Source organism: Mastigoproctus giganteus, chromosome 2, assembly GCF_048544385.1.
Source record: "Mastigoproctus giganteus isolate SK-2022 chromosome 2, ASM4854438v1, whole genome shotgun sequence".
Taxonomy (NCBI): domain Eukaryota; kingdom Metazoa; phylum Arthropoda; class Arachnida; order Uropygi; family Thelyphonidae; genus Mastigoproctus; species Mastigoproctus giganteus.
In genome coordinates, this window is record NC_143576.1 from 131,389,612 (window position 1) to 131,412,639 (window position 23,028).

Sequence of the window (23,028 nt, forward strand, 5' to 3'; positions counted from 1 at the left end):
GATGTACATGAAAATGGAAATACTAATAGGTTATGTGTAATCTGCTTCTCGCCAAAAAGCATAAGTTTGTACAGCTTATACAGTATTAGGTCCGATGCCAAGGTTTTAAACTTATCTTGATAGTCCTGCACGCGACTCTTTTAATAAATGCATAATTCGGCGCTTTAAATAAATAAATAAATTTTCTGTTTATACTCCGGGACGACCAAACAGTCAGAGGAGTTAACAAGATAGACAGAATACAAGAAACAGCACCGTATTCAGCAGTCACGGGCTTGAACCCCGGTCACTCAAGGCACGTGTACTTAGGCACCCGCGCGCCTGACCACTAGGCTACGGCTGCCTTTACTTAGTTGTCTCGCAGATTACTAAGATCGGAAAAAACCCTGTTAGAATCTTTATTTTATATTTGAAGAGATGTTCACTTTTTGGACTTTCTGGTCATTTAAGTAGAAAGAAAACAAGAAGGGAAAGAATGGTAGTAAATTTTAGATTCATATTGATTCTTGTGCTATAAACAAAACTGAACTGGCGAGGATGGTGTGCTGATAGTTCTTTCAAATTAACTGGGATTTTTCTACAATTGGTTTGCTCTCACCAAGCGCTCGACTTATGCCGTCCAAGAAATAATGTTGACTTTAAACTAAAAGAGAAAAAACAAAATGCATTTAGAAAACTTTCAAGAATTTATTTGAATTACACAGATTTCAGATTTTTCAGGGAGAGCACTAGATCTCGGCCACTGATGGGCTTTCAAAGAATAACAAGCTTGAATATTTCGTATCGAATTAAGCATTGCTCTGAATTTTAAAGTAATGTGGAATGTTAAAGAATCAAGTATTTCTAGTGCAGTGGTTCTCAACCAGTGGGTTGAAACTCTATGGGATCTCGACCTACCGGTTGAAGAGGAGGGGCCACGACCTATTATAGTAAATTTAAACGCAAAGAATTAAGTTTTTGATAAGGTGAGGGTTGCGAAACAGTCACTGATTTTAGTTTTGCTCAAATGGAGATTACAAAAAGTGAAGTTGAGAAACTCTGCTTTAGGGTTTTTTTATTCGCCGAGAATGTGAAAATATTTGTAATAAAAGTGTTTTTTTTTTTAATTTTTTTTCTCAGCCTTTAACCCATGCACAGTACTAAGTACTATAAGTTCTAATATCTTTCGTGGTTAAGGTTTTCATACATGTACTATATATATATATATCAGCATCAAGCTCTGAACGCACTAAAAGAGAGCTAAAGAACAACCACCATGCATTTACGTGAAAATCGTGTCTCTAATTAATGCAAAGTATTATTTTAAAAGAAAAGTGGAAATTGAATTGGCTTTTAAGCGAACGGCCTCCACATTTCTATTTACTCTAAATCTTAACAGTTTACGAGCCATCTTAGCTCCTGCGATATAAAATCCTTCAATCTCTTGTTATTAAAGCACTGAAAAATATTGCACTAAATTACACTGTTCTACAAAAAATTCTTTGAATTTGTTTCCTTTCTTAAAATAGGCAAACTTTACTAATTTTGGGTCGAGAAAAACGAATATTACTTGAGAAATTTTTTATTAGCTCTAGTTTTTTTGAGATACAGTACTTTCGCTATTGTCTAAGAATATAGTAATTTCAGTAGTAGTCGGAGTGAAAAGTAATATTAAAACAATCTCATATTTACATTTCCTTGATACAACATAAATCACAGTTGTTTTTAATTAAAACTTAAAAACACAAGAAAATTGAACTGGAATCGAAAGTACTTTCTCAAAATGTGGATATTCACGACAGCGCCTTCTTGTCGCTTGTATTCCACTTCCGGGGCATCTCTTGTTACTGTCCAACAGTAGTCAGCAAGCATAGAAGCGTTCCACCTACCTTGATATCTTCTTTCCGTTGCTGAAATGTCTTGGAATCGCTCACCGTGCTCGTCACTCACTCACTGCACCACAGTTGTCAGGGAAGAAGTCCAGATGAGAGTCGAGAAAATGGATTTTCAGTGACATGTGGCACCCTAATTGATGATACTTTTCTAGAAGATTGTTCACAGTCTCAACATAGTTTTCACCTCTTCGGTTTCCCAGGAAGTCATGCACAACAACACTTTTAAAGGCTTCCCAAGCTGCGTTCTCATTACCCTGGAGGACTCGCTCAAATTTTTCATCCTTTAAAAGTTCACGAATTTGCGGATCAAGAAAGATTCCTTCTTTAACCTTAGCATCACTCAACAATGGAAATTGTCCTCTCAGGTACTTGAAAGCTTCTCCATCCTGGTTCATCCCCTTAACAAAATTCTTCATGAGTCCCAGTTTGATGTGTCAAGGGGGCAGAAGAATTTTGCTTCGATCAACCAGAGGATTGTGCTGGACACTTTTTCCCCGGGGCGCAGATTTTCCCTTATTGGCCAGACTTTTTTTTTTTCTCTTGTAGTGTGAGAATCTAGCCCGACTGTCCCACTCACACAGGAAACAGCAGTAGTTTGTGTATCCCAACTGCATGCCCAGCAGTATTGCAATCACCTTCAGGTCTCCACAGATCTGATATTGGTAGTCTTTGTATTTCATTGCTTCCAGAATTAATTTCATATTCTCATATGTCTCCTTCATGGGGACAAAAAAGTTATATTTAGGACCATCCGCAATTTCTTACATATACCCATTTATTTATTATGTCTGTGAATTACGTGTGTTCTCTGGTCGATTTGCCTTTTTTGCTGGACGAAAAAACCCCAGTCTCTGGGGGGAAAACCTTGCTATCTACGCCTGAGACCGATTAACTCAGCCACGGAGTTTAAAAAAAAAACCCATTAAAGTTCGAGTCATCGACGGGATTCGAACCCGGGCCTTTTCCACCCGGGTTCGAATGGAAAGGACGGTGACAATACCACTGTGCTACCGCGCAGACCCTTCATGTGGGTAGCATGATCTAAAGGAATTGAAGGAAGAGCGTTGCCATTGTCGAGAAAAACAGCTTTTAAACTTAGCTTTGATGACTCTATGAATAGCCTCCAGTCCTGTGGGGTGTGCTCCACATTCAAAGCTGTCATTAAACCATTAACATCACAGCAGGCAACAAGGTTGTTTTCACTTTTAAAATAATGGAGTCATTCTGCCTGCCCCTGTACACGGACACCTTGACATTTTGGTTGCAGAAGATTCCACTGTTGGAGCCTTGATCCCAGAAGCTGCTTTATCTTTCGAGACCTAGATCTATCGAAAGATAAAGCTAATCTGCTTTATCTTTCGATAGATCTAGGTCTCGAATTAGATCACTTAGTTCACCTTGAGTGATTCTGTGTGACTCACTCGGCGACTCAGGTTCTGGCACAAATTCAGGATTCTGTGATGTTGAAGGCCCAGGTTGACCATCATTCCTCACACTGTCCCCATCTTCATCAGACCCCAAAGTGTACTCTTCTGGAGGGTGAGGTACAGACAGACCATCCCCATGTGCCACTGGTCAGATAGCTGACCGGATATTGGGGTATTCCACAGTCCACTTCCTTTTTTTTTTTTTGACATTCCATGCTATTCCTTTGTTATTCAACCATCCACGGAGATTTACAGCACATGTGTTGCAGCAAATATGAGGTGCCCAGGGTTTGTCTTCATCCCCTACCTTACAGCCAAAATAATGGTAGTAGGCTGTCTTCACAAATGGTGTCAATTGGCTTTTCTGAGTGGAAAACGTCACATCACCACACACATAACAAAAATTGTCAACACCGCTAACACATTTACGTGGCATCCTGGCTTTTTACGTAATTTTTGTCCATAAACCTGAGAGAAAAAAAAAAAAAAGAAAAGAAATGAACATCACTCATAACATCACTTGCAAGGTAAATGATACAGAGACAAAAAAAAAATAATAATAAAAAATAATAATACAAAAATAAAACATGGCGTATCGGTTCCTGTTTCAGTGTTACCAACCTATCTATTTTCTAGACTCCAAAATTTGTTAGTATTCACCAATATTCCCCTAAATCATAAGAGGGGCTATATCGTGGAACCGAGAGCTAACTAAGAGTTTCAAATGTTATATTCGTTTTTCTCATGCTGAAATTAAGAAGAATTGAATATTTTCAAGCCAGAAACATTTTTGGTGTTGACCAATGTTATTTCAAAAGAATAATTTTTTTGTATAAATATATTCTGATCCGCTTTTCTAGTATACATAAGTAGCAGTTTCTGCTGTATTTACATAAATATCGAATTTAAAATCAATAATAAATCAATGGAATTGCGAAGTACGTCTTACTACAAAAGTAAAAATATTTTGTTCAGCGTGTCGTTTCGAATGCAGTATTTTATAATAAATACGGTATGCTACACAAAGTTATTGGCACTTTCCACATCGTGACACGCCATTGTTTTAATGCCTAACTTTATTTTTGGCCCCCTTTGTTTTTTAAAAATGGGAAATTTTCATTAAAGCTGTATTTGTTTTAACGGAATTTTACTGTATACCTATCATAAGAATGCATTTCCCAAATTGCTATTCTTTACCAATGGATTATGTCCCTGTTTGGGTGTTTCATATTACCCAAAATAGTTGTTGGTTACCATGTCAAAGTACTTAGTTTATAACCTGGAGTTTACTTGCCGAAGAATTTTATTATGATGAGGGTAGCTTCTTATGGCCTTTTAATCAAGCTTGCAACCCATCAAGAGTTTAAAAATCTTCGCTGATACGCTACTGTCCTGTCTTGTCCTCTCCTCTGTCTGTCTTGTGTTACTGTATTTCGACTCAATCTAAAGACAAAACGTTCTGAATATGAAATGAATTTAGAAATATTCAGGTTCATTTGGTTTGAGGGAGTGTTGCCTTGGCAAAATAACTTAATTTCTTTACGTTTATGTTACGATATGCGAGCCCCGAGCTTTAAAGTAAAAGCATTGTGCCAAAGAAATTGTTAAATATGACAGAAATAGCAGAAGGGCGCATGTCCAACTATAATAAAAAAAAAAAAAAAAAACACATAGAACAAATGCCATCGACCAGTCTACCCAAAGATCACACGACAGCACCACCACCAACTTCCCTTAGAAAAAGAAACAGCAAAGAAAACTCAGTCTATTCCACACAAAAAGCATTTGTTAAACAACATGGTAGAGAATGCCAGAGATGCTAAAAAAGTTCTATTCTCTAAACACTGTTGCTTTAGTAAGAACCTCTTCGATTCAATGAGCACTGTTCTCAGATAGAATATCAAAAGGGTTATTTTGTTTCTTATTAAGAGTCTTTGCCTTGCCAAGAATTTTACAGATTTGTTCTTTTGATTTTAATAGTACTTGATTCATTTAGATGTTAATGTTTTTTTTATTTTTTCAAATTATTTACAACCATTACTAACACAAGGTTTCTTCTTTTTTATATCTTTGGTGACTGCACAAGACTGGCTTGCATTTCTGGAGAAATATTTGTACGGATTATAAAATATAAAGAATTTAAAAGAAGAGCATACGATTCTCTCTCTCTGAGAAGCTTATCTCTGAAGCAAGAGTAGTTTCTTGAAAAGAATTTTGACCGGTGATGTCAGAACCTTACATAGCACTGGCTACTTTCCTTAGCAGAAATTCACGAGCGATATCATATCTCCTATATTGGCATACGAAGGTGGCACCAAGCCTGCCAGCCATGAGGTGTCAATCACCTGTATCGATCGTGCCTTCATAGAAATATCGGAGACGCTCAAGGATAATTCAATCCTCACATCCCTTTGAATTCAATACTAGTATTAGTGGCAGAGAATAATCGTAGTCAAAACTGTGTGATTAACTGTTCAAGATTCGAATCTGACTAAGTCGGTGAATGATGCTCAAGTATTCGGGAAGTTATATTTTTTGAGTAATGGTGGATCCGCCAGTGACTGGAAGAATTTCTTTCATCACGAATGTGTTCCTTCTTTATTCAGGTATAACATGCGCCGTTCTCAGGTGTAGCTGCAAGGTTTCCTCTTCAGGGAGGTATTCCGAATTTTTCATCCCACATCACATCTATAGCGGCATATAAACATAATTGTATAAGAGCAATGAATGGCGTTTCCTGTTTTGCTATTTATTACTTTCGTCTATTGGAAACCGAAAGTGTCGTTATGGTTTGTGGATAAAAGAGGTGAGCATCTATCGATCGGTTAATTTTGTTTTCTGGATTCGCAAAGGCTAAAAACATGAAATACAGTAACACCGAACTATAGGAACCTAATCAACAACTGATTTACTTTATCTGCGATGCAATAGGCCGGAATGTAGTCGGGTCTGAGGGTGTTTATACGAAAAACTTGATTATTGGTAATGGCGCATTAATCAGTACTTCTATAAAAGAAGCTCCAAAGAAATTCACCAAATACTAAAATGTTGACTCATCCAGTATCCTCTTAAACTAGTAAAAAACACTAAAATAAACAATTTCATCAAAGTAAAGTAATAGAGGGGTATTTAATACCTTTTGTGTGTGTGAGTGACTGGTTTAGTAATAGTGTACCAATTCAATGTCTTTGTCCTCGCAATAGCACTAGTTATAATTACCCCCCCCCCCCTTCCACACCGAGTGGAAAAGGGACTCTAGTTCGAATCAATGACACCAGGAATATTTGATTTTTTTCACAATGTGGTTAAGTTAGTCAGTTTTAAGGAAGGGCCACATAGTTTTTTTCTGCTGGAAATTTCTTTTTTTTCTATGTATAATGGCCGAAAACTCGTGGGAAAACTTTACTCCCTCAGCCTGAGATTGGCTAATTCAAATTTCGATAGGAATTCCTCTAGTCTCTAAGGGCTTCAAACGAGTGCCAACCGGCAAATCAGTTAATATTGTCGGGGAGGACATGAACGAAATGAAAGAACTGCAAAAGAAATATGCAAAAATTATAACTTATGAACAACCACAGTTATTTTGGAAGTTTAGCTCTTTTTGATAACTTTTTTTTTTTAAGTCAACGCTAATGACGGTTGGTAATTCCCGAGAAAGAAGTACTGTATTTAGAATAATCAGCCATGGTTTTTCTACTATGTTTTGTCGGTACAAAGCATCCCATAGGTAATCCCAGCTCGTTGGATATCGTAAGAGTGGAACATTGTTGTAAGCTCGTTAGATTGTGCATGTTCAGGTCTTGAAGTAAATGATTTGCATTTTTATTGTCCTTTGAGAGGGAGGGAGAATTATCTTGAACTCATTCCGGGGTCGATTCTTTTGGTGACTAGCGTATCGTATTTAGTGTATCGATTCTTGGTGAGAATTAGCTGTTTCCACGGGATGGTACTGAGATTCATTTATAAGATAGACAATGAGTGGTATTTCTGACACAAAAACAAAATATTTAATTTTTTTTTGTATGAAAACCCCAAACACGAGAGGTATTAGAACCTATAGTACTTAGTACCGTGCTTGGGTTGGAGGTTGTGAAGATGAGAGAAGTTATTTGTTGAATTAGACTTGAATTTCTGTAGCCTAATTTTCAGGAAATACGTATGAAGGAAGGTTGTTCCAGAATACGACAGTTGAATGAATAAACGAGGAAGATGAAAAGTTGGTTCTGTGAGTTTGAAGTTGGACAGTAAATGGATGTTGGCTGGTGGCGGCACGTGTTCGGACTGCTTTGAAAGAGAGAGCGGGAATTATAAAAGCTAATTCAGAAGAGCAGTGCCCAAGGAAGTATCTGTAGAAAAGGCATACAGCATGAAAAGTGTGCGTCTATGAAACAGCGAGTGGAGAGAGACTGTTAGAGAGGAGTCATTAATTAACCTAACTGCCCTCTTCTGAATGGAATCTAGAAGCCTGAGAGAGGTTTTGGGGGCACCACCCCAGATGTGGGAACAATATTCCATGGCAGGGCGGATTTGCGATTTGTACAGAGTGAACAGCTGTTTGGAAGAAAAGTAACGCCGAGAGCGAAAGAGAAAACCAAGTTCTTTAGATGCAGAGGAAGCAATATTTGTAATGTGCTTGTGCCAAGAGAGATTAGAAGTCAGGGTAATCCCCAAAAGAGATATATCAACTTGCCTAGAAATCGGAGTGTCACCAAAGGTAAGCATAGGAGCAGAAGAATCCTTTTTTGCGAGATATAAGACAAGACTGAATTTTAGAAGGATTGAAATCAACTAAGCTGTCTTTGCCCCACTGGAGATTGGTTTGGTAGTTGTTGGCGCATCGGCTTCTGTGGCCATAGTGCACCTCCCAAGGTTTTTGCAGTACTTTGATCCAAGCCCGAGGCGGGAATCGAACCCGCGACCTTTGGGTTGCCCGGCAGGCACTTTACCCACCTGGCTAGCCCGGTCGGCCCCCACTGGAGAATTACCTGAAGATCGGCATTTAAGGAATTGGCTTCTGTGATATAACTATACTTCCAGTATCGCTGATTCAAAGAAAATTGCAAATACAGTATATACGGTGATATTTTATGTTATTAACATGATATTTTCATATTATTTTTGACGACCGAAAGTCGCGAGTTTTCCGACCCTACAACATTTTCGACAGCCTTTCCATGAAGTGCATAGGGACAAAGCTGCGTTTGCTACAACTTTCATTTTCAAACTAGGAGATTACAAAACTCTTATTCGAATTGTACTGACATTAGAACGATTATATTTTCTTCAGAAGACTGGTCTTCACTAGCCTTTTGACCTTTGAATCGACTTTTCCCTCAACGGCTCACCATGTTTTTCTCCAGTGCCAGCACTCACGCAAGAGTATTTTTCTTTTTTCAGATAGTTACCTCTGTCTAGTTTCTATTTGTCCTATAACCTGACATCATTTTTTACCCAGAGACGTACCTCAAGATAGCACTTATCCGTTGCCTTACCATTAGTACTTATTGTAATTAATGAACAAACTGGGCATATCCTCGCGTTTTGTGATGAGGGGGAAGGATGTCATCACCGATACCAGAGACCCGACTTCGAAAGTGTGGGAGATATAGGAAACGTACCTTTTTTGGCTTCACTTAAGCCTAATCTTTTCTATCTAACAATTTGGACACTACCATTAAAAATATCGTGTTTAAGGATCCATCATAAAAAAAAAAATACCTCTAATAATTCATTAAAGGAGCTGTCAATAAATTTCATTCTTATTGACCACAAGAAAAGGCTCTCATGTGCTGTTTGAATATATTTTCCCGGCAACAGACCATGGGAATTATTTTTGTGTAACCTGATAATGAGTGTGCGCTGCTAATTTAAATATTAATAACCGATTTTGTCGTCATTGAGCCATAAATTATCGGTGTACGTGACCACTGAGTAGATCAAATACAATGACAGAAATTTAAAAGTAAAATAAAGCTCGCACCTTCTGTACAGGAGAGAAAAATAAAAGCCAATTAACCACTGGCATAGCTGTTAAAACCAGTTTCACTATATTAACTGCGAATCCGGACATACTGAGACAGGCGAATTATCTTATCACAGATCTAGAGTAAAGAATACACCACTTTTCGAACCTGTGAGCGACCTTAATAAGGTACAATGATATACGCGCTGGTAGGTACACGGAAGTGAAAAATCGCCGGAAGCAATTATAGATAAACGGTGTCTTTAATGTAAATATACAACATGACCAGTAAGGTCTGAAAACGTCCATATTGAAAAGAAAAAAACAAAATTAAGAAATATTACATATGCACAAAAACATGCATATGTAAAGTTCCGAGGTTGCGTGTAATGTTTAGTACACATAAACACTTGTGCTCATGATTTTTGATCATTTGACCAAATCTTCCCCTCTAAGAGGAAACTACATTAAGAAGATTTAATAGTTATAGTGGTTTGGAGGAAATAAAATAAATAATAATCCTAAAGTTGGGACTAAATGGCTAAAATAAGGAAAATGGTGATATACCTTCATTATAACCAAATATTCTGTAAACAAAGCTTGAAAAACAACACAACAAAAATAATTAGTAAGTTTATCGATTTCCTTAAAGAATATAGTGATGCATCTTCGAATTATTTTAATTTTGTTTAATTTTACCATTTTGAAGTTAATAAATCATCTCGTCTTTTCTTCTTCAGTCCCCACGGAGGCATCCTTTTCAAATACAAAGCAACCTACTTCGGGGTACTACGATTAGGCCTGGAAGTGTTTATTACGTAAAAATGGTTTGTGTTTGTATTTGTCAGAGCTTCGTGTAATCTCACCTGCTAGGACCATCCCCTGTCGGAGGCACTTCTGGAAACGGCAGTACTGACATCTGTTTCTTTGGGCTTTGGTAATCTCACAGTTTCCATCTGCTACGCAAGTGTAAACCCTTTTGTTCTGGACGGTCCGCTTGAAGAACCCTTTGCACCTGCAATATCAGAAAAGCCATTTATAAGCAAAACTTTAACAACTGAAAACACAGTAATAGCGCGATTCCAAAGGACATCTTGAATCTTCATCATAAAAACATTTCAACTCTGCGAATATTATACCTTTACCTTCCTGTTTCGTATCTTAATGAAAATAACACGTGCGACTTGATCAAACACGAAGTCAATTCACCGTGTTGAAGTTCTTTTCTGACCATCTACATCTGTTGTCGCAAATGATGTAAACCGAATATCTACTGTTGGTACTGCAGCGTTTAGGTGAAAATACATGTAATAGTAACAAAGCGATAATATATCCAAGAGATCCAGACTCAATTCTTTTTTCGGCTACTTTTATTCATTGGTATAATTTCTTTATCTTGCATTTCGGGTGACATCGGAATGGGGGAGAGGGGAAAATTTTAATTCCTCTATTGTGAGAAGCACGTTCTCGTACGTTTTACAATATTTCATGCCTTTTATTAGACAAACACTCGCTGATATAATGTGAGTGTCCTCCACCCTTGCAAAATTCGGGTGACGCCCTTGGATGTTGAGGAAAATTCTCACCTCAGCAAATATTCTTTCCTTCCCAACCAATTAACGTGTTAAAGAAGAAAAAAAAAAATGATAATAATAAAGACTGTCTCTTTGGAAGTTCCCCTCACTGATGCAATTTAAGATTCGATCCTAATAAATGACAACACGTGTCTTTGAAAAAGCAATCGCGATAGTGCTGTTAAAGAGTGTATTTTATTGACTAAACTAATGTTCTTTTACTTAAAATCCATCCCTTCATTAATTAAAGAACGTGCCGCCCAATACAGAATGGGAAGACAAGTTCTCTACCCGCCCATCGAGTTTGAAGACAGGACAAAGAGCTCGGGGGTTCCCCCTAGTCCGTGCTCCAATCAGTCTGCATTAACTAGCGAAATGGCCTTAAGGAACGGACTTTCCATTGTGCATGACGAAAGTATGCTTTTCTCAAGACCACTTATCTTACTGGCTTGTCTGAGAAAAACAGTGGCGACTTTGATTTACTTTAGTTCACACCTTGGAGTCTGGTTTTGCTTCATCTTGCCAAAAGCTTTAAATCTATCGAAACAGTTCTGGCCCGCCCACAGTTTTTAGCAATCATTTTGATAGCCACCTCTACAACATTGTAACGAACAATGACCTCTAGTGGTTATATGACGCATTAAAACGGACGGTGCGACTTTTTCTAATGGATTACGGTTGTTATGACAAGAGTACTTGGAGCAGAAACCGCGAGCGACCTTGTTGGTAGGGGTAAACCTGTTTATAGGGTGAATTAGGACGGAAAAAATACTTTAAGTGACGGAAGGAATTGGAATGCTGGTAAAACAGCTCAATATGATGGATTAGCAAGTACAGTTGCGAAAGAACACCTGTTGCCCAAACAATAAACTAGTGAAAGCAAAAATAGAACAGTGGAGGGGGGGGGGGGAGAAAGAGTAAGAGAGACCATATGAAGAAGAGGAAATTGGTTTCGGAATGTCCTCAGGCGGTTGTTCTTAATAAACGTATAGAATAAACCGTGATTTAAAATAAATCCAATGAATATGCATAAACCAGTGGGTTAATGTGTAACCAGGTTGCCTGCATTTTCATTAGATGTGTAGATTTAAAAATGCCAGCCACGTTAACGATCCATTCACTTTCGAGGTTTCTGAAAACAGGGTCATGGGGTAACATATCATCTATCTCAAAACATATAATATTTTAAAGTTTAATATAATCTTTATTCTCATTTAAAGCTTTTCTTTATATTTTTTTAAATGAAAATCCCAACACGAAAAGTACTTGAACCTACAGTACTTAGTACTGTGCGCTTGTTGAGAAGATGAACGAAGATAATTGGTGATATTACACTTGAATTTCTGTAGATTATAATTTTCAGTTGTTCCAGAAAAAACGAAGCTATAGGGATGAACCAGGAAGAAGAAAACTTGGATAGCGAATTGACTGGTTTCAGCAGGCGTTAGGACTGGCTTGGAAGAGGGAAGGGAATTATAGCAGCCAATTCAGAAGAACAGTGCCCATGCAAATATATATACAGTACAGTATATAGAAAAGGCAAGTAGCAGAACGGAACGTCTATAGAGAGAATTAGAATGCACCACCCCAGGTGTGGGAACAATATTCCATGGTAGGGCGGATTTGAAATTTGTACAGAGTGAGCATGTTTATAAGAAAAGTAACGCCCAGACCGAAAAAGAAAACCCAGTTTTTAGATGGAGAGGAAGCGATATACGAGAAGTGAAATTAGAAGTCAGGGTAACCCCTAATAGAGATGTGATCTTCTCTAGAAATCATAGTGTCATCGAAGATAAGCATACGAGCAGAAGAATCCTTTTTTGCATGATATAAGATAGGACCTAAGAATTGAAATCAAATAAATTATCTTTGCCCCATTGGAGAATTGCCTATAGATCAGCATTTAAGGAATTGGTAGTGGATATTCGAGAAATTGAAGCTGTTTGTGCAGGGCAAGGCTTCTCAATGTGGAAAGTGGAATGCAATGTGCTGTCATTAGCAAAACTATTAATAGGATTTCCAGTTCAATGGAAGAAAGTCATTAATATGCAAGGGCAAAAGAGAGAGAGAGAGAAAGAACAGAACCATGTGGAACACCAATATTAGTGGAGAGATTAGAAGACAGAGCCATCTACCATCACCCTCAGAGAGAAAGTGGATACTCAAAAAACAGTCACCGATCCATAAGATGAAGGCTTATTTAGAACTTTATGCCAAACAAGATCAAAAGTCTTAAATGCTAAGAGCAATTGCTTGAGTTTCACCTAAATTTTCCATTGGATATATCTATAGATGGGTAACATCTATGGATATATTCAATGTCAGTGGGTCGACACTGACGGAATCCATATTAGCGATCATTAGCCAGATGAAAGGTTTCAAGATAGTTTAGGAGTTGGCGGTTAATGGAATTTCTCCATTATTTTAGAGAGAGAGTAGAATTAAGTACAATGGGACGATAATTGGATCGGAGGGATTTGTCACCCTTTTAGGATCTGGCTGGATATGAGCAAATCAACAAGCAGAAGGGAAAAACAAATGAAATAAGAAAGCATAAAAAGGCGACAAAAAATAGGAGTAAGCTCAGTAGCACAGATTTTGAGAACAAGTGGAGAAATACCACTAGGACGTGGAGCTTTCTTAGCATCAAAATTCTTCTGACCTTCTTTTGACGGAAGGTCACAGGAGGCATTGAGTGGGAGTGTGCTGGGAATGTTAGGAGGTGGCTTACCATGATCGTCAATACAAGAGTTAGAAGAAAAGCAGGACTAATAAGTCGGCTTTAGCTGAGGTGTCAATACAACCATCGGGTTTTAACATAGATGTGATTACAGATAAAAAAAAGTTGCGGTCAATTGCTTTGGTAGGAGACCAGAATTCTCGACTACCGTTTGAACAAGAAGCAAGTTTTCTACTCTTAGCCTGTTCAAAATCTTGTAGGGATAAAATCCCTACAAGAATAATTTCACTGACACGATCTGAGGAAACACTGATATCAGAACATTTAAAACAGCAATTCAACCAAGGAAAAGAATAGAAATCGCACAGCAAAACAACGAGGCTGAGAATGTCCATGAGAGAACAGACCACCACCAGTTTGTGATCTGAGGTGCCTAGAGCACCATTCACCTCGACTATGTACTTGGAAGAGTTATCCTTGAGAAAAAGATCGAATGTTGACTGTGTGGTTAGGATTGTCTGGTTTGTGGTAGGTAAATGAACACTGTGTAAAGTCATTAGTAATTGCAAAAGCCTCAGCATCTCTACCAGGTAGGTCGGTGTGAATAGAAAACTGAAGCCAGCTGGATTTGCGAACATTAAAATCGCCAAGTAAAATTTCTTGGCGATTTTAATTTCATATATATATATGAAAATATATTGTCGTACCCAAAATCTCTATCACCCTTCTGATTTCTCAGGCGAGGGTTGTCTTTTCTTTCGGAAACTCGGGTTTTTCGTCAGAAAATAGGAAATCGACCTCAGAACATACGCAATTTACAGCCAATATACACGGAGCAGCATGACCATAGTCGCCGATTCTTCTAAAATCGAACACCAACCAAACAACCTACTGACTACTAGCAGAAAGTTACTTTGTTTCAACTGTGAAATGCCGTGCAATTCGCATGGCATTGTGTGAAAAGTAGATATTGGTATTATATTATTTTTTAAATAATCAATATAATTTGAACAGTATTTTACTAGTATTTAATCAAGCTAATGTGAACAAGTACTGTTCTTCGGGGTTGTATTGTTTAATCTGTCCCAAATTTTTGCTTTAAGAATCGGAGAGACCCTTTGAAAATTTTCCCCGTTGTGCAGAAATTGGACGGTGAATTAATTTGAAATTTACAAATTGCAGTAATTTTGTTAGAATCTTAGTAAACATAACTGATGGCTACATCTAATTAACCTGAAATTGTGTGCATTGTTTTATTTCCGAGCAGGAAATCCGCGTTCGAAACTTGGAGAAAGCAGTTATTCGAGCTTTGTGTCAGTTCAGTGATTACTTGACTCGTATGGAGTGGCTTCGGTTCGAATTCTGTCATTGAACCCAAGAACTTAACTTTTTCACTCGGATTTGACTTAGCTAGTCTTAAAAGGACTCACTGTGTTTCTCCCTGTGTTTTATTTCTAGCCCAAGTGGGCAAAGCCTTGGATACACAAGCCTTCTACAAAAAAGGCGCCGAAAGCTCTTTCAAAACAACTGCATTGTCTGTATAGTTCCTCTGCAGTTAAACTGTCTTCGATAGAACACTCGCATTGATCAATGAAACAAAATGATTACTCTTATAGTTAATATGCGATTTTACAAGTTTATGAAAATACTAATGACTGCACTTAGCACGGCTGATAGCAATTAAGTTAACATCCCTCGTGCAGGGTACATTTGCCACTTGTCACTCGTCTGGAGAGGTCTGCATTAAAATCCCTTTGGAGGAATCTTGTTCGAGACAACATGAAATAATGTGTTTGGTACAAGTAAATTTAAAGTTCTTTTGATACAATTATTGGATCTCTTTGTAACTCCAACCACTGTGGCACACACTCGGCCTGCAGCCATTTCCACACGCGCACACGTTTCGTGAGCGACTCTAAAAACTACCTCTTTGATCCTGGTTTTAAATTTGCGAATGCTAGTTTGGTTCAAACAGCCTTTCTTAACAAATCCTCACAAGAAATAAATCTGCACCTATTAGGTGCAGAGAACGAGTTCACAACCCGATCGGGCCACTTCAGCCAATCCCCGACGGAAGGAATTCATTCAATTTTTCTGGAAGTGAAGTCTCTCCATCTTTCTGAACACAATTTCCATCTGGGTACAGATGGAAATTGTGTTCCTGAGAACAGAAAGTTCTCCAGTATATCGAGGTATACACCGTACCCAGAACAGTGTTAAAAACACACACAAAAAAAGTATTCTTCTGCTTTAGCTTTGACTTCATGATCATGCTCCTCGATTAAGAGGGTCTTCCGAGTCTGTAGAGAAAAGTTTATTAATTACGTTCCTTACACAGAAAGTGTACCATAAACGCATACTTGTATAATTCTATAAATACACGTATAATCCTAAAATACACGTATAAATGCCGCATAAAACGTATACATGTATAAATGGCGCGTATAAAAAGGATACTTTGTTAATTCATTGATGGTGGTGTTATGAAAAACACCAATTCTGGTAATGGACATTATCTCTTTGGTATTCCAGTGCGTATATTATACGAGTTTCTAATACTTTCTTAAAGGGGAATTACAATTTTCAACTGTGGGTACCTTCTTATAGTTATATAAATTTTTAACTTCATTTTACTAAGTCTTTTTACGAATGCGGGCCTTTTACATTTCTTTAAATTCAAGTCGATACCCATGTATGTCATATAATAAGTATCTTGGCGTTTTTCTGACATTTATCTCGATGCTTCGTTTTTCAGAATGAAGCAAAGATTAAAATAGCCGTTTTCATCTTCCGGGCAGTGTTCAAGTCATTCTGTTAAATAAAGAGTGACTCCAACGAGGAGTACTGTAGGATCCTACTTTGAACCAAAAAAAAAAAATTCTAAACAGTTCCCAATGAAATTTTTTTATAAAAAAAAAACATGCTGCAGAAACTAGATCGTCTGCATTTGTAGATGTGGGTTAAGTTGTGGACGAGGGTTCATTAAGGTATCAACCTAGCTGTTATCGTTAGAAAGGAATCAAGGAATTTATGAGGGTTTTTGAAGCCCTTCCTCAGATTTGAGAAGATTCTTCTGTAGAAGAGTAGATTTGTGATTTTTACCGGGTCAGCAACTGTTTCAAAGGAAAATTCACACCGTGAGTGAAAGAGCATATTCGATAGATATTGCGATATCCTTATGCCAAGAGAGGTCAGAAGTTAGGGTTAATCCATGAAGATTGGAGTTAGTGTTGTTGAAGGTCAGTACGGAAGCAACAGGTAATTTTTTTTTCTCGGAATAAGACAAGATTGAGTTAAGAACCGATATTAACTAAGTTTTTCTGCCCCTCCACCAAAATTGAGAATGATCTTAAATTTAGCATCAGAAGTGAAGAATTGTTGGTAGTGGATATTCAAGTAACTATGGTTGTTTTTGCAGAGGAACTTTTGAAAAATGGAATTTGTGTACTAGGACATGGCTATAGTAGGGACAAAGTTTTTGAGTTGACTGTGGTTCTGGCCCACTTGACCGTTATATATGGTGCAGTTCCTGAGTATAAAGCAGCGATTTACAGTCAAGTTAGTGGAAGCAAGTCACCGATATACAAGAGATATAAAAAAAAAAAAAAACCAGCAAGTGAAAGAAGAGCACCTCAAGGCACTCCACCACTATTTGAGAAGTTAAAAGATTACTATCGCCATGCGCAGTTAGTGGCCAGAGAGGAAACTGGCTACCAAATAGTAAGAATCGGACGATAGAAAAAAAGAATTTCATTGAGCTTAGCATAAAAATGCTAAGCTCAATGAAATGTCATTACTCCACACTTTTCCACAGATTTTTTTTTTTTTTTTTTTTAAATTTAAACACTGATGAATCCATATTGGGAAAGGCTTGATTTAAGGGCAATAATTAGAAGATAACATAATTCGACCTTACTGCGATCGGTTGATTATGAAGATTGGTAACCATTTGAGAATAGATTCGATGTTTTAAGAGTTGTACTTTTATTTAGTGTGGGAAAACATTTTCTCTCGCTTATATTGAGAAAAAACTGTAAACGGATCCATAACCTCTAGTTCTGAGAACCTGTCCATTACTAGAAGAGGTTTGCTTTTCTGGTGGTAAACAAACTACTGACTCGCATGATGGAAAAAAGTCGCGTGTTTTATTTCTGTAAATGCAAGTTTTCCAGACTTACTTTCTGTTCAGTCCTCATTTAGTTGGCCTTTAGATGATTTCTCCACTCTTTCTTCCTCAGAAGTGTTGAAAGTAACCACCACACGTATATACACAGTTTTAAAATTACATTTCTGTGAGGTGTGATTTTATAACTAGGGAGAGGTTTTCTCCACAGTTTATCGGTGTCTGGCAATAATACTCGATTCCGATCATTTTTGAGATGCAACAGGAAAGTCTTAAGTTCAATAACCAGGAACTAGAAACAAAATTACCATGGAAAGGCTGAACGGTATGCCTATAAGTAAAGAAACGACTTCAATTATTTCATTTACTCACTAAATTTATAAATGGATGTTAACAACATCCTTTTATTAACATCTTCAATTGCTCGTTCTATTAGAGGAAGCTCCTGATAGAACGAGCAGATGGAGCTTTTAATATAAAGATGAGGTATTTATAAACTACTGTTTTGTGTTGCCTTTTCACTTTCTTACTCTACTGGTGTTTGTCCTGTTCAGAAGTTTGCTCGCATCCAGCCAGTTCCTAAAAAGGATGAAAAATCTCTCCCATCCAATTATCGTCCCATTGACCTCGCTTACCTCTACTCTTCCTAAAGTAATGGAGAAATCCACTAACCGCCAACTCCTAAACCATCTCGAAATTTCCATCCGATCAATAGCCAATATGAATACTGTCAGTGTCGATCCACTGGTGATATATTAGAGTATGTTATCCATCTATGGAAAAATTTAATAGAAAAGTTTAATGAAACCCAAGCAATTGCTCTTAATGTTTCTAAGGCTTTTGATTGTGTTCGGACTAAAGGACTTCTAAAAAAGCTTCCACCTTTTCTTTCTGACTGCTCACTGCGGGTGATGGTAGACAGCTCTGTTTTCTAACTTCTCTGCTTATTCTGGTGTTCCCCAGGGTTCAGTTCTTTCTCTCACTCTTGTATATTAATTGACCTGGAAATTTTATCCATAGTTTTGCTGATGATACATATTGCATTCCACCTTCAAGTTTGACAAAACTTGTCCTGCACAAAATCGTCATCATCTCGAATATTCACCACAATTTCTTAAATGTTGATCTCCAGGTAATTCTCCAGTGAATAAAGATAACAGTTAATTTCAATTCTTTTAAAACTCAGTCCTGTCTTATATCTCACAAAAAAAAATGATTCTTCTTCTTTTATGCTTATCTTCGATGACAATTAGATTTCTGGACAAGATTACACATCTCTATTAGGAATTATCTGATTTCTAATCTCACTTGGCATAAGTACATCTCAAATATTGATTCTAATTCATCTAAACAAAGTGGGTTTTTCTCTTTTCCCTTTCTTCTAAACAACCGCCCACTCTGTACAAATCTGAAATCCACCCTATTATGGAGTATTGTTTTCACACCTGGAGTGTTGCATCCTAAATCTCTCTCAGGCTTCTAGACTCCATAAAAGAGGACAGTTAGGTTAATTACCGACCCTTGACAGAGTCTCTCCAATCTGTCTCTCATAGATGTTCTGTTTCCACTTAATGCATTTTCTATAGATACTTCCATGGGCACTGTTCTGAGTTGGCTTCTATCTCTCTCTCTCTCTTCCAGACTAGTTCCTAGCACTTGCCGCAACCAGTGAACATTCATTTACTATCCAACTTTTGTTCTTCCTCATTTATCCCATTAACTTCCGTTTTTCTGGAAACATTCTCCCTTCATATTTATTTCCTGAAAATTACAATTTACAGAAATTCAAGTCTAATGTCAAAAAGTATATGTGTGTATATATACACACACACACACACATATAAAAAGCAGGAATGTCAACGAAGTGAAAGATATCGAAAGCTTTAATTTACAAATAAGACAAATAGCCCGGGCATCAAATGAAAACTTTGCCTTTTTTGTTCCTTCTAACATCTGTATAATTACGATTATAATTTGCCTATTAATTAGATATTAAATCAAGTCGAATTATTTAAGCAAATATTAAATCAAACTGGCTGATGCCTCATCATATTTTTAAAAACATGAATATTTTTTTTTTTGTCCAGAAAATTTTAGTGCCGATGCTTTATTTTACTATTTTGATTTTTGCTATTGCGCAGATAGTTTTTTTAATTTAAAATTTTCCTAAACTTATTACTATTCTCTCGAATATTAATAAATGAAATTGCGTGAATTGTTTATTTTTCTAAATTTTTTTCATTATTTAATGGCATGTTTTTTTAAGTACAGCTCTGTGACAAATAACTCTCAATTTTAGTATAAACTGTAATTTTGAGACACTGTCGAAGAGTCTGACAATCGTCAGTGACTTAACGAATCCTTTCCTCTCCGATCTCACTCCATCTTGAAGCAGAATGTTTGCTTCTGTTTACATTTAATGAACAGCAATCAAATGACTTTGGTGGGATCGCCCATCAACCCAGCTGCGCACGAAACACGTTAATAATCTCAATATCGTAAAAATGTTTCAAAGCAACTCCAAAAACTGTGGGTGACGTTCGTGGCACAGGTAGTAAAGAATCTGCGGTTACAAGAGATTGGTCTCGAGAATTCCATTTGCATTAAGATGGTTCTTAATGTGAATGCGTCTTTACCTCAGCATTTGCAACTTCTGCTGAATTTTATTAGGTAGTTTGCTTTCTGCTATTCACTCTGTTTAATGGAGTGTTCAAACTCTTATCTGCTTTTCTTCTTCCGCGTGTGCGCTTGCGCGTACGCATTGAGGGTGTACATTAAGAACGGAATTCGGAGTCTAAGTTCTTTCTTCTGCTCATTTCTGTGGAGTAAAACTCAGTTAATGGCAACTTCCTTCAATAATCGGAACCACGCGTTCAATTACGTGGATGCAGAAACATGGAGATTAGATAGATAAAACTAAGGGAAGAAGATTTTCTTAACATCTGAAGGTGTAATATGAATTCTTTCGTAAAGGTACAGGAAAATAATTTGTATAAACTGTTAGGAACGTTACCGCTTTCTGCATCCAGTGATTTCTTTGTGGTTGAAATGCAAAATAACCATTTTTAAGATCCACACTTTCTTCTCTATTCGTAGTACATGTTGTACGATGTAAAACCTACCATCTTTACTTGTTGCTCAACAAAAAAACAAAACCCACTACAGTTTCTGTACTGGTACAGAAACTGTATTAGTGGGTTTCCTGTTTTATAATTTATGGAAGTGGGAGATCGCAGTAAGTCTGAGACATATTTTTTTCGTGAAATTTAAAATAAAAAGGTGCACTGATTTTTGTTTTATGCTTTTCTCGTGAAAATAATTAATACCAAGAGATTTCTTATCCGTGAGTAATTTTCTTTTGTGTCACAACTCTAATAGAAAAAAAAAAGAACTTAATGACTTGGTAATTGCTGCCCCCACAGTCATTTCAATGTTTATTCATCTTTCTTGTAGAACCACTCCATTACACTTTGGTTTACATTACACTTATCAGCTTTTTCTCTGCGTGGTCGACTTATTCGCGGGGGCTACTGTAGGAACGTGTAATCATTGAGGTACTTATAAGATTCCAATGAAGAAGTAGGAGGATTGTAGATGATGTCCCTACATATCATCTATTAACCATCCACGATCGTTGCACAACGGTATACTGTGAATGGGTAGGTAAATTTAAAATAGAAGAATGCTGCAGGAGTCACGAATAAGAAAGATGGCAATCTTTGCCCGAAATCTCGTATTAAATATAAATCTGTTTATAATCCGGGACGGCCACATAGGGATGGAGGCCTTTACAAGATAGAGAGGATACAAGAACATCAAAGTATTTAGAAGTCAGGTGGGCTCAAACGCGCATACTGCTGTACTCTCGCGTTTGACCAGTTGACTACGTCGGACCATGGAGAGCCTTTTCTACACTAGCACTATCCCTGGAAAGCGTGAGTTCCATTTCAAAATCAATTCATCAATTAAAAGATGAATTCATATCGTTATTCTTATATAATCCGTTAATGTTCAGTCCTTTTCCTAGATTCATTTTATTATTAATAATAAATATCGGAGTCCTTTAATAGTATTAGCCATACGTTGCAAGGAAGCCCAGGGCTGTGCCGCACCTGCCAAAAAAAAAAAAAAAAAAAAAAACCACCTCCACATCCAGCTGACCTTTGAATTCTCTCAAGCTGTCAGCCTCAACCACACATGGAAGTAATTTTTTCCAGTAATTAACAACTCGCTGACTAATTTCCTGCAATCCAATGTTAACCCCCCTCATAATTGAAATTTATATCCCGATACAAATACAGTATATGTGGATTTAAACGAGAAATCTTCGTCAGACGTTTGTTTTGGTTTTCTTAATGCAGATCTTAATAAGCACTCTGACTTTCCTTATTTAACACGAAACAATTTTTTGTCCATTATACAGTATAACTGGACTGGTTTAGACACTTAGATATTTCGCGAGGTATACCCTTCGTGGTATCACTGGCATATATTTTCCATAATGATAAAAGGGAGATACTCTTGCTGTATATGAGCAGTCATTAAAAACTCTCCTTGAATATCCTGTTAGAGATATTCAAGGAGAGTTTTTAATGAGTCCGTTTCTTTGCTCTGTATTTCTTCCTCCACCTTATTCTCTCCAGATTTTACTTCGGATAATTGAGATCGTATCGTTTATAAATGTCCCTCATGACTACAAAATCTTTTTTTTTTTTAATCTTGAGTAGTCACATTTTAATATTAAATGAAAAATGCCCTTCATCTCATGATGAGTAACAACACTCGAACACAATAAAAACGGAGGATGATAACTATTTATAATAATTAATTAATAAATAATTAATATAAATAATAAATGGAGTACGCTATCCTTTCATCTCGAATGTGGTGAATAATCGCAAACAACTGAAGAAAATTCAAGTTTTGGATCAAGAATAGTGACAAAAGAGTTGGGTTTTTCTTGGTAGAGTAAAAACTAGCAGAGTGAATCATATCACTTTACCAAGAATCGTGTGTCATATCACACCCGTTCTGACCTGATTCTCGAACAGGAGCGATAGTGAGCAGCCATATTTACCTTCACGAAGTATCTGTTTTCTTCACTTCTCGGAGACCGCCCCCTCTTCCCGACAGATGGTACAGGTACTCAGCTATTCAAGAGCTCTTTCCTTACATCAGAAGGATTTTATGCCATTGGAAGGTGAATATAAAGTATTTTATGCTTCGAATGTAAATCCTTTCTCCCTTGGCCAGCAAAAGTGTTGCCCGGGATTTTTTTAATAGTTCATCAATCTTTAGAAAATGGCCAAAAAAGGAACAGACAAGAGAAAAAAATGAATACATTTAGCAAAAACAAAGATAAATATGCACGTTGTGGTTAGAAGAGAA

At 37.1% G+C, this 23,028-nt stretch overlaps 1 protein-coding gene across 3 annotated transcripts in view; it reads right to left on the reverse strand.

Annotated features, from left to right (window-relative positions):
• The window catches only part of LOC150089567 (uncharacterized), a 366,068-nt gene that overhangs the window by 27,039 nt on the left and 316,001 nt on the right, over positions 1–23,028 (reverse strand). For all 3 annotated transcript variants that reach the window (XM_090389544.1, XM_090389546.1, XM_090389545.1), the window contains exon 3: positions 10,130–10,278. In XM_090389544.1, coding sequence (XP_090245670.1) covers positions 10,130–10,278 — 149 coding nt within the window. The remainder of the gene's footprint in view (positions 1–10,129; positions 10,279–23,028) is intronic.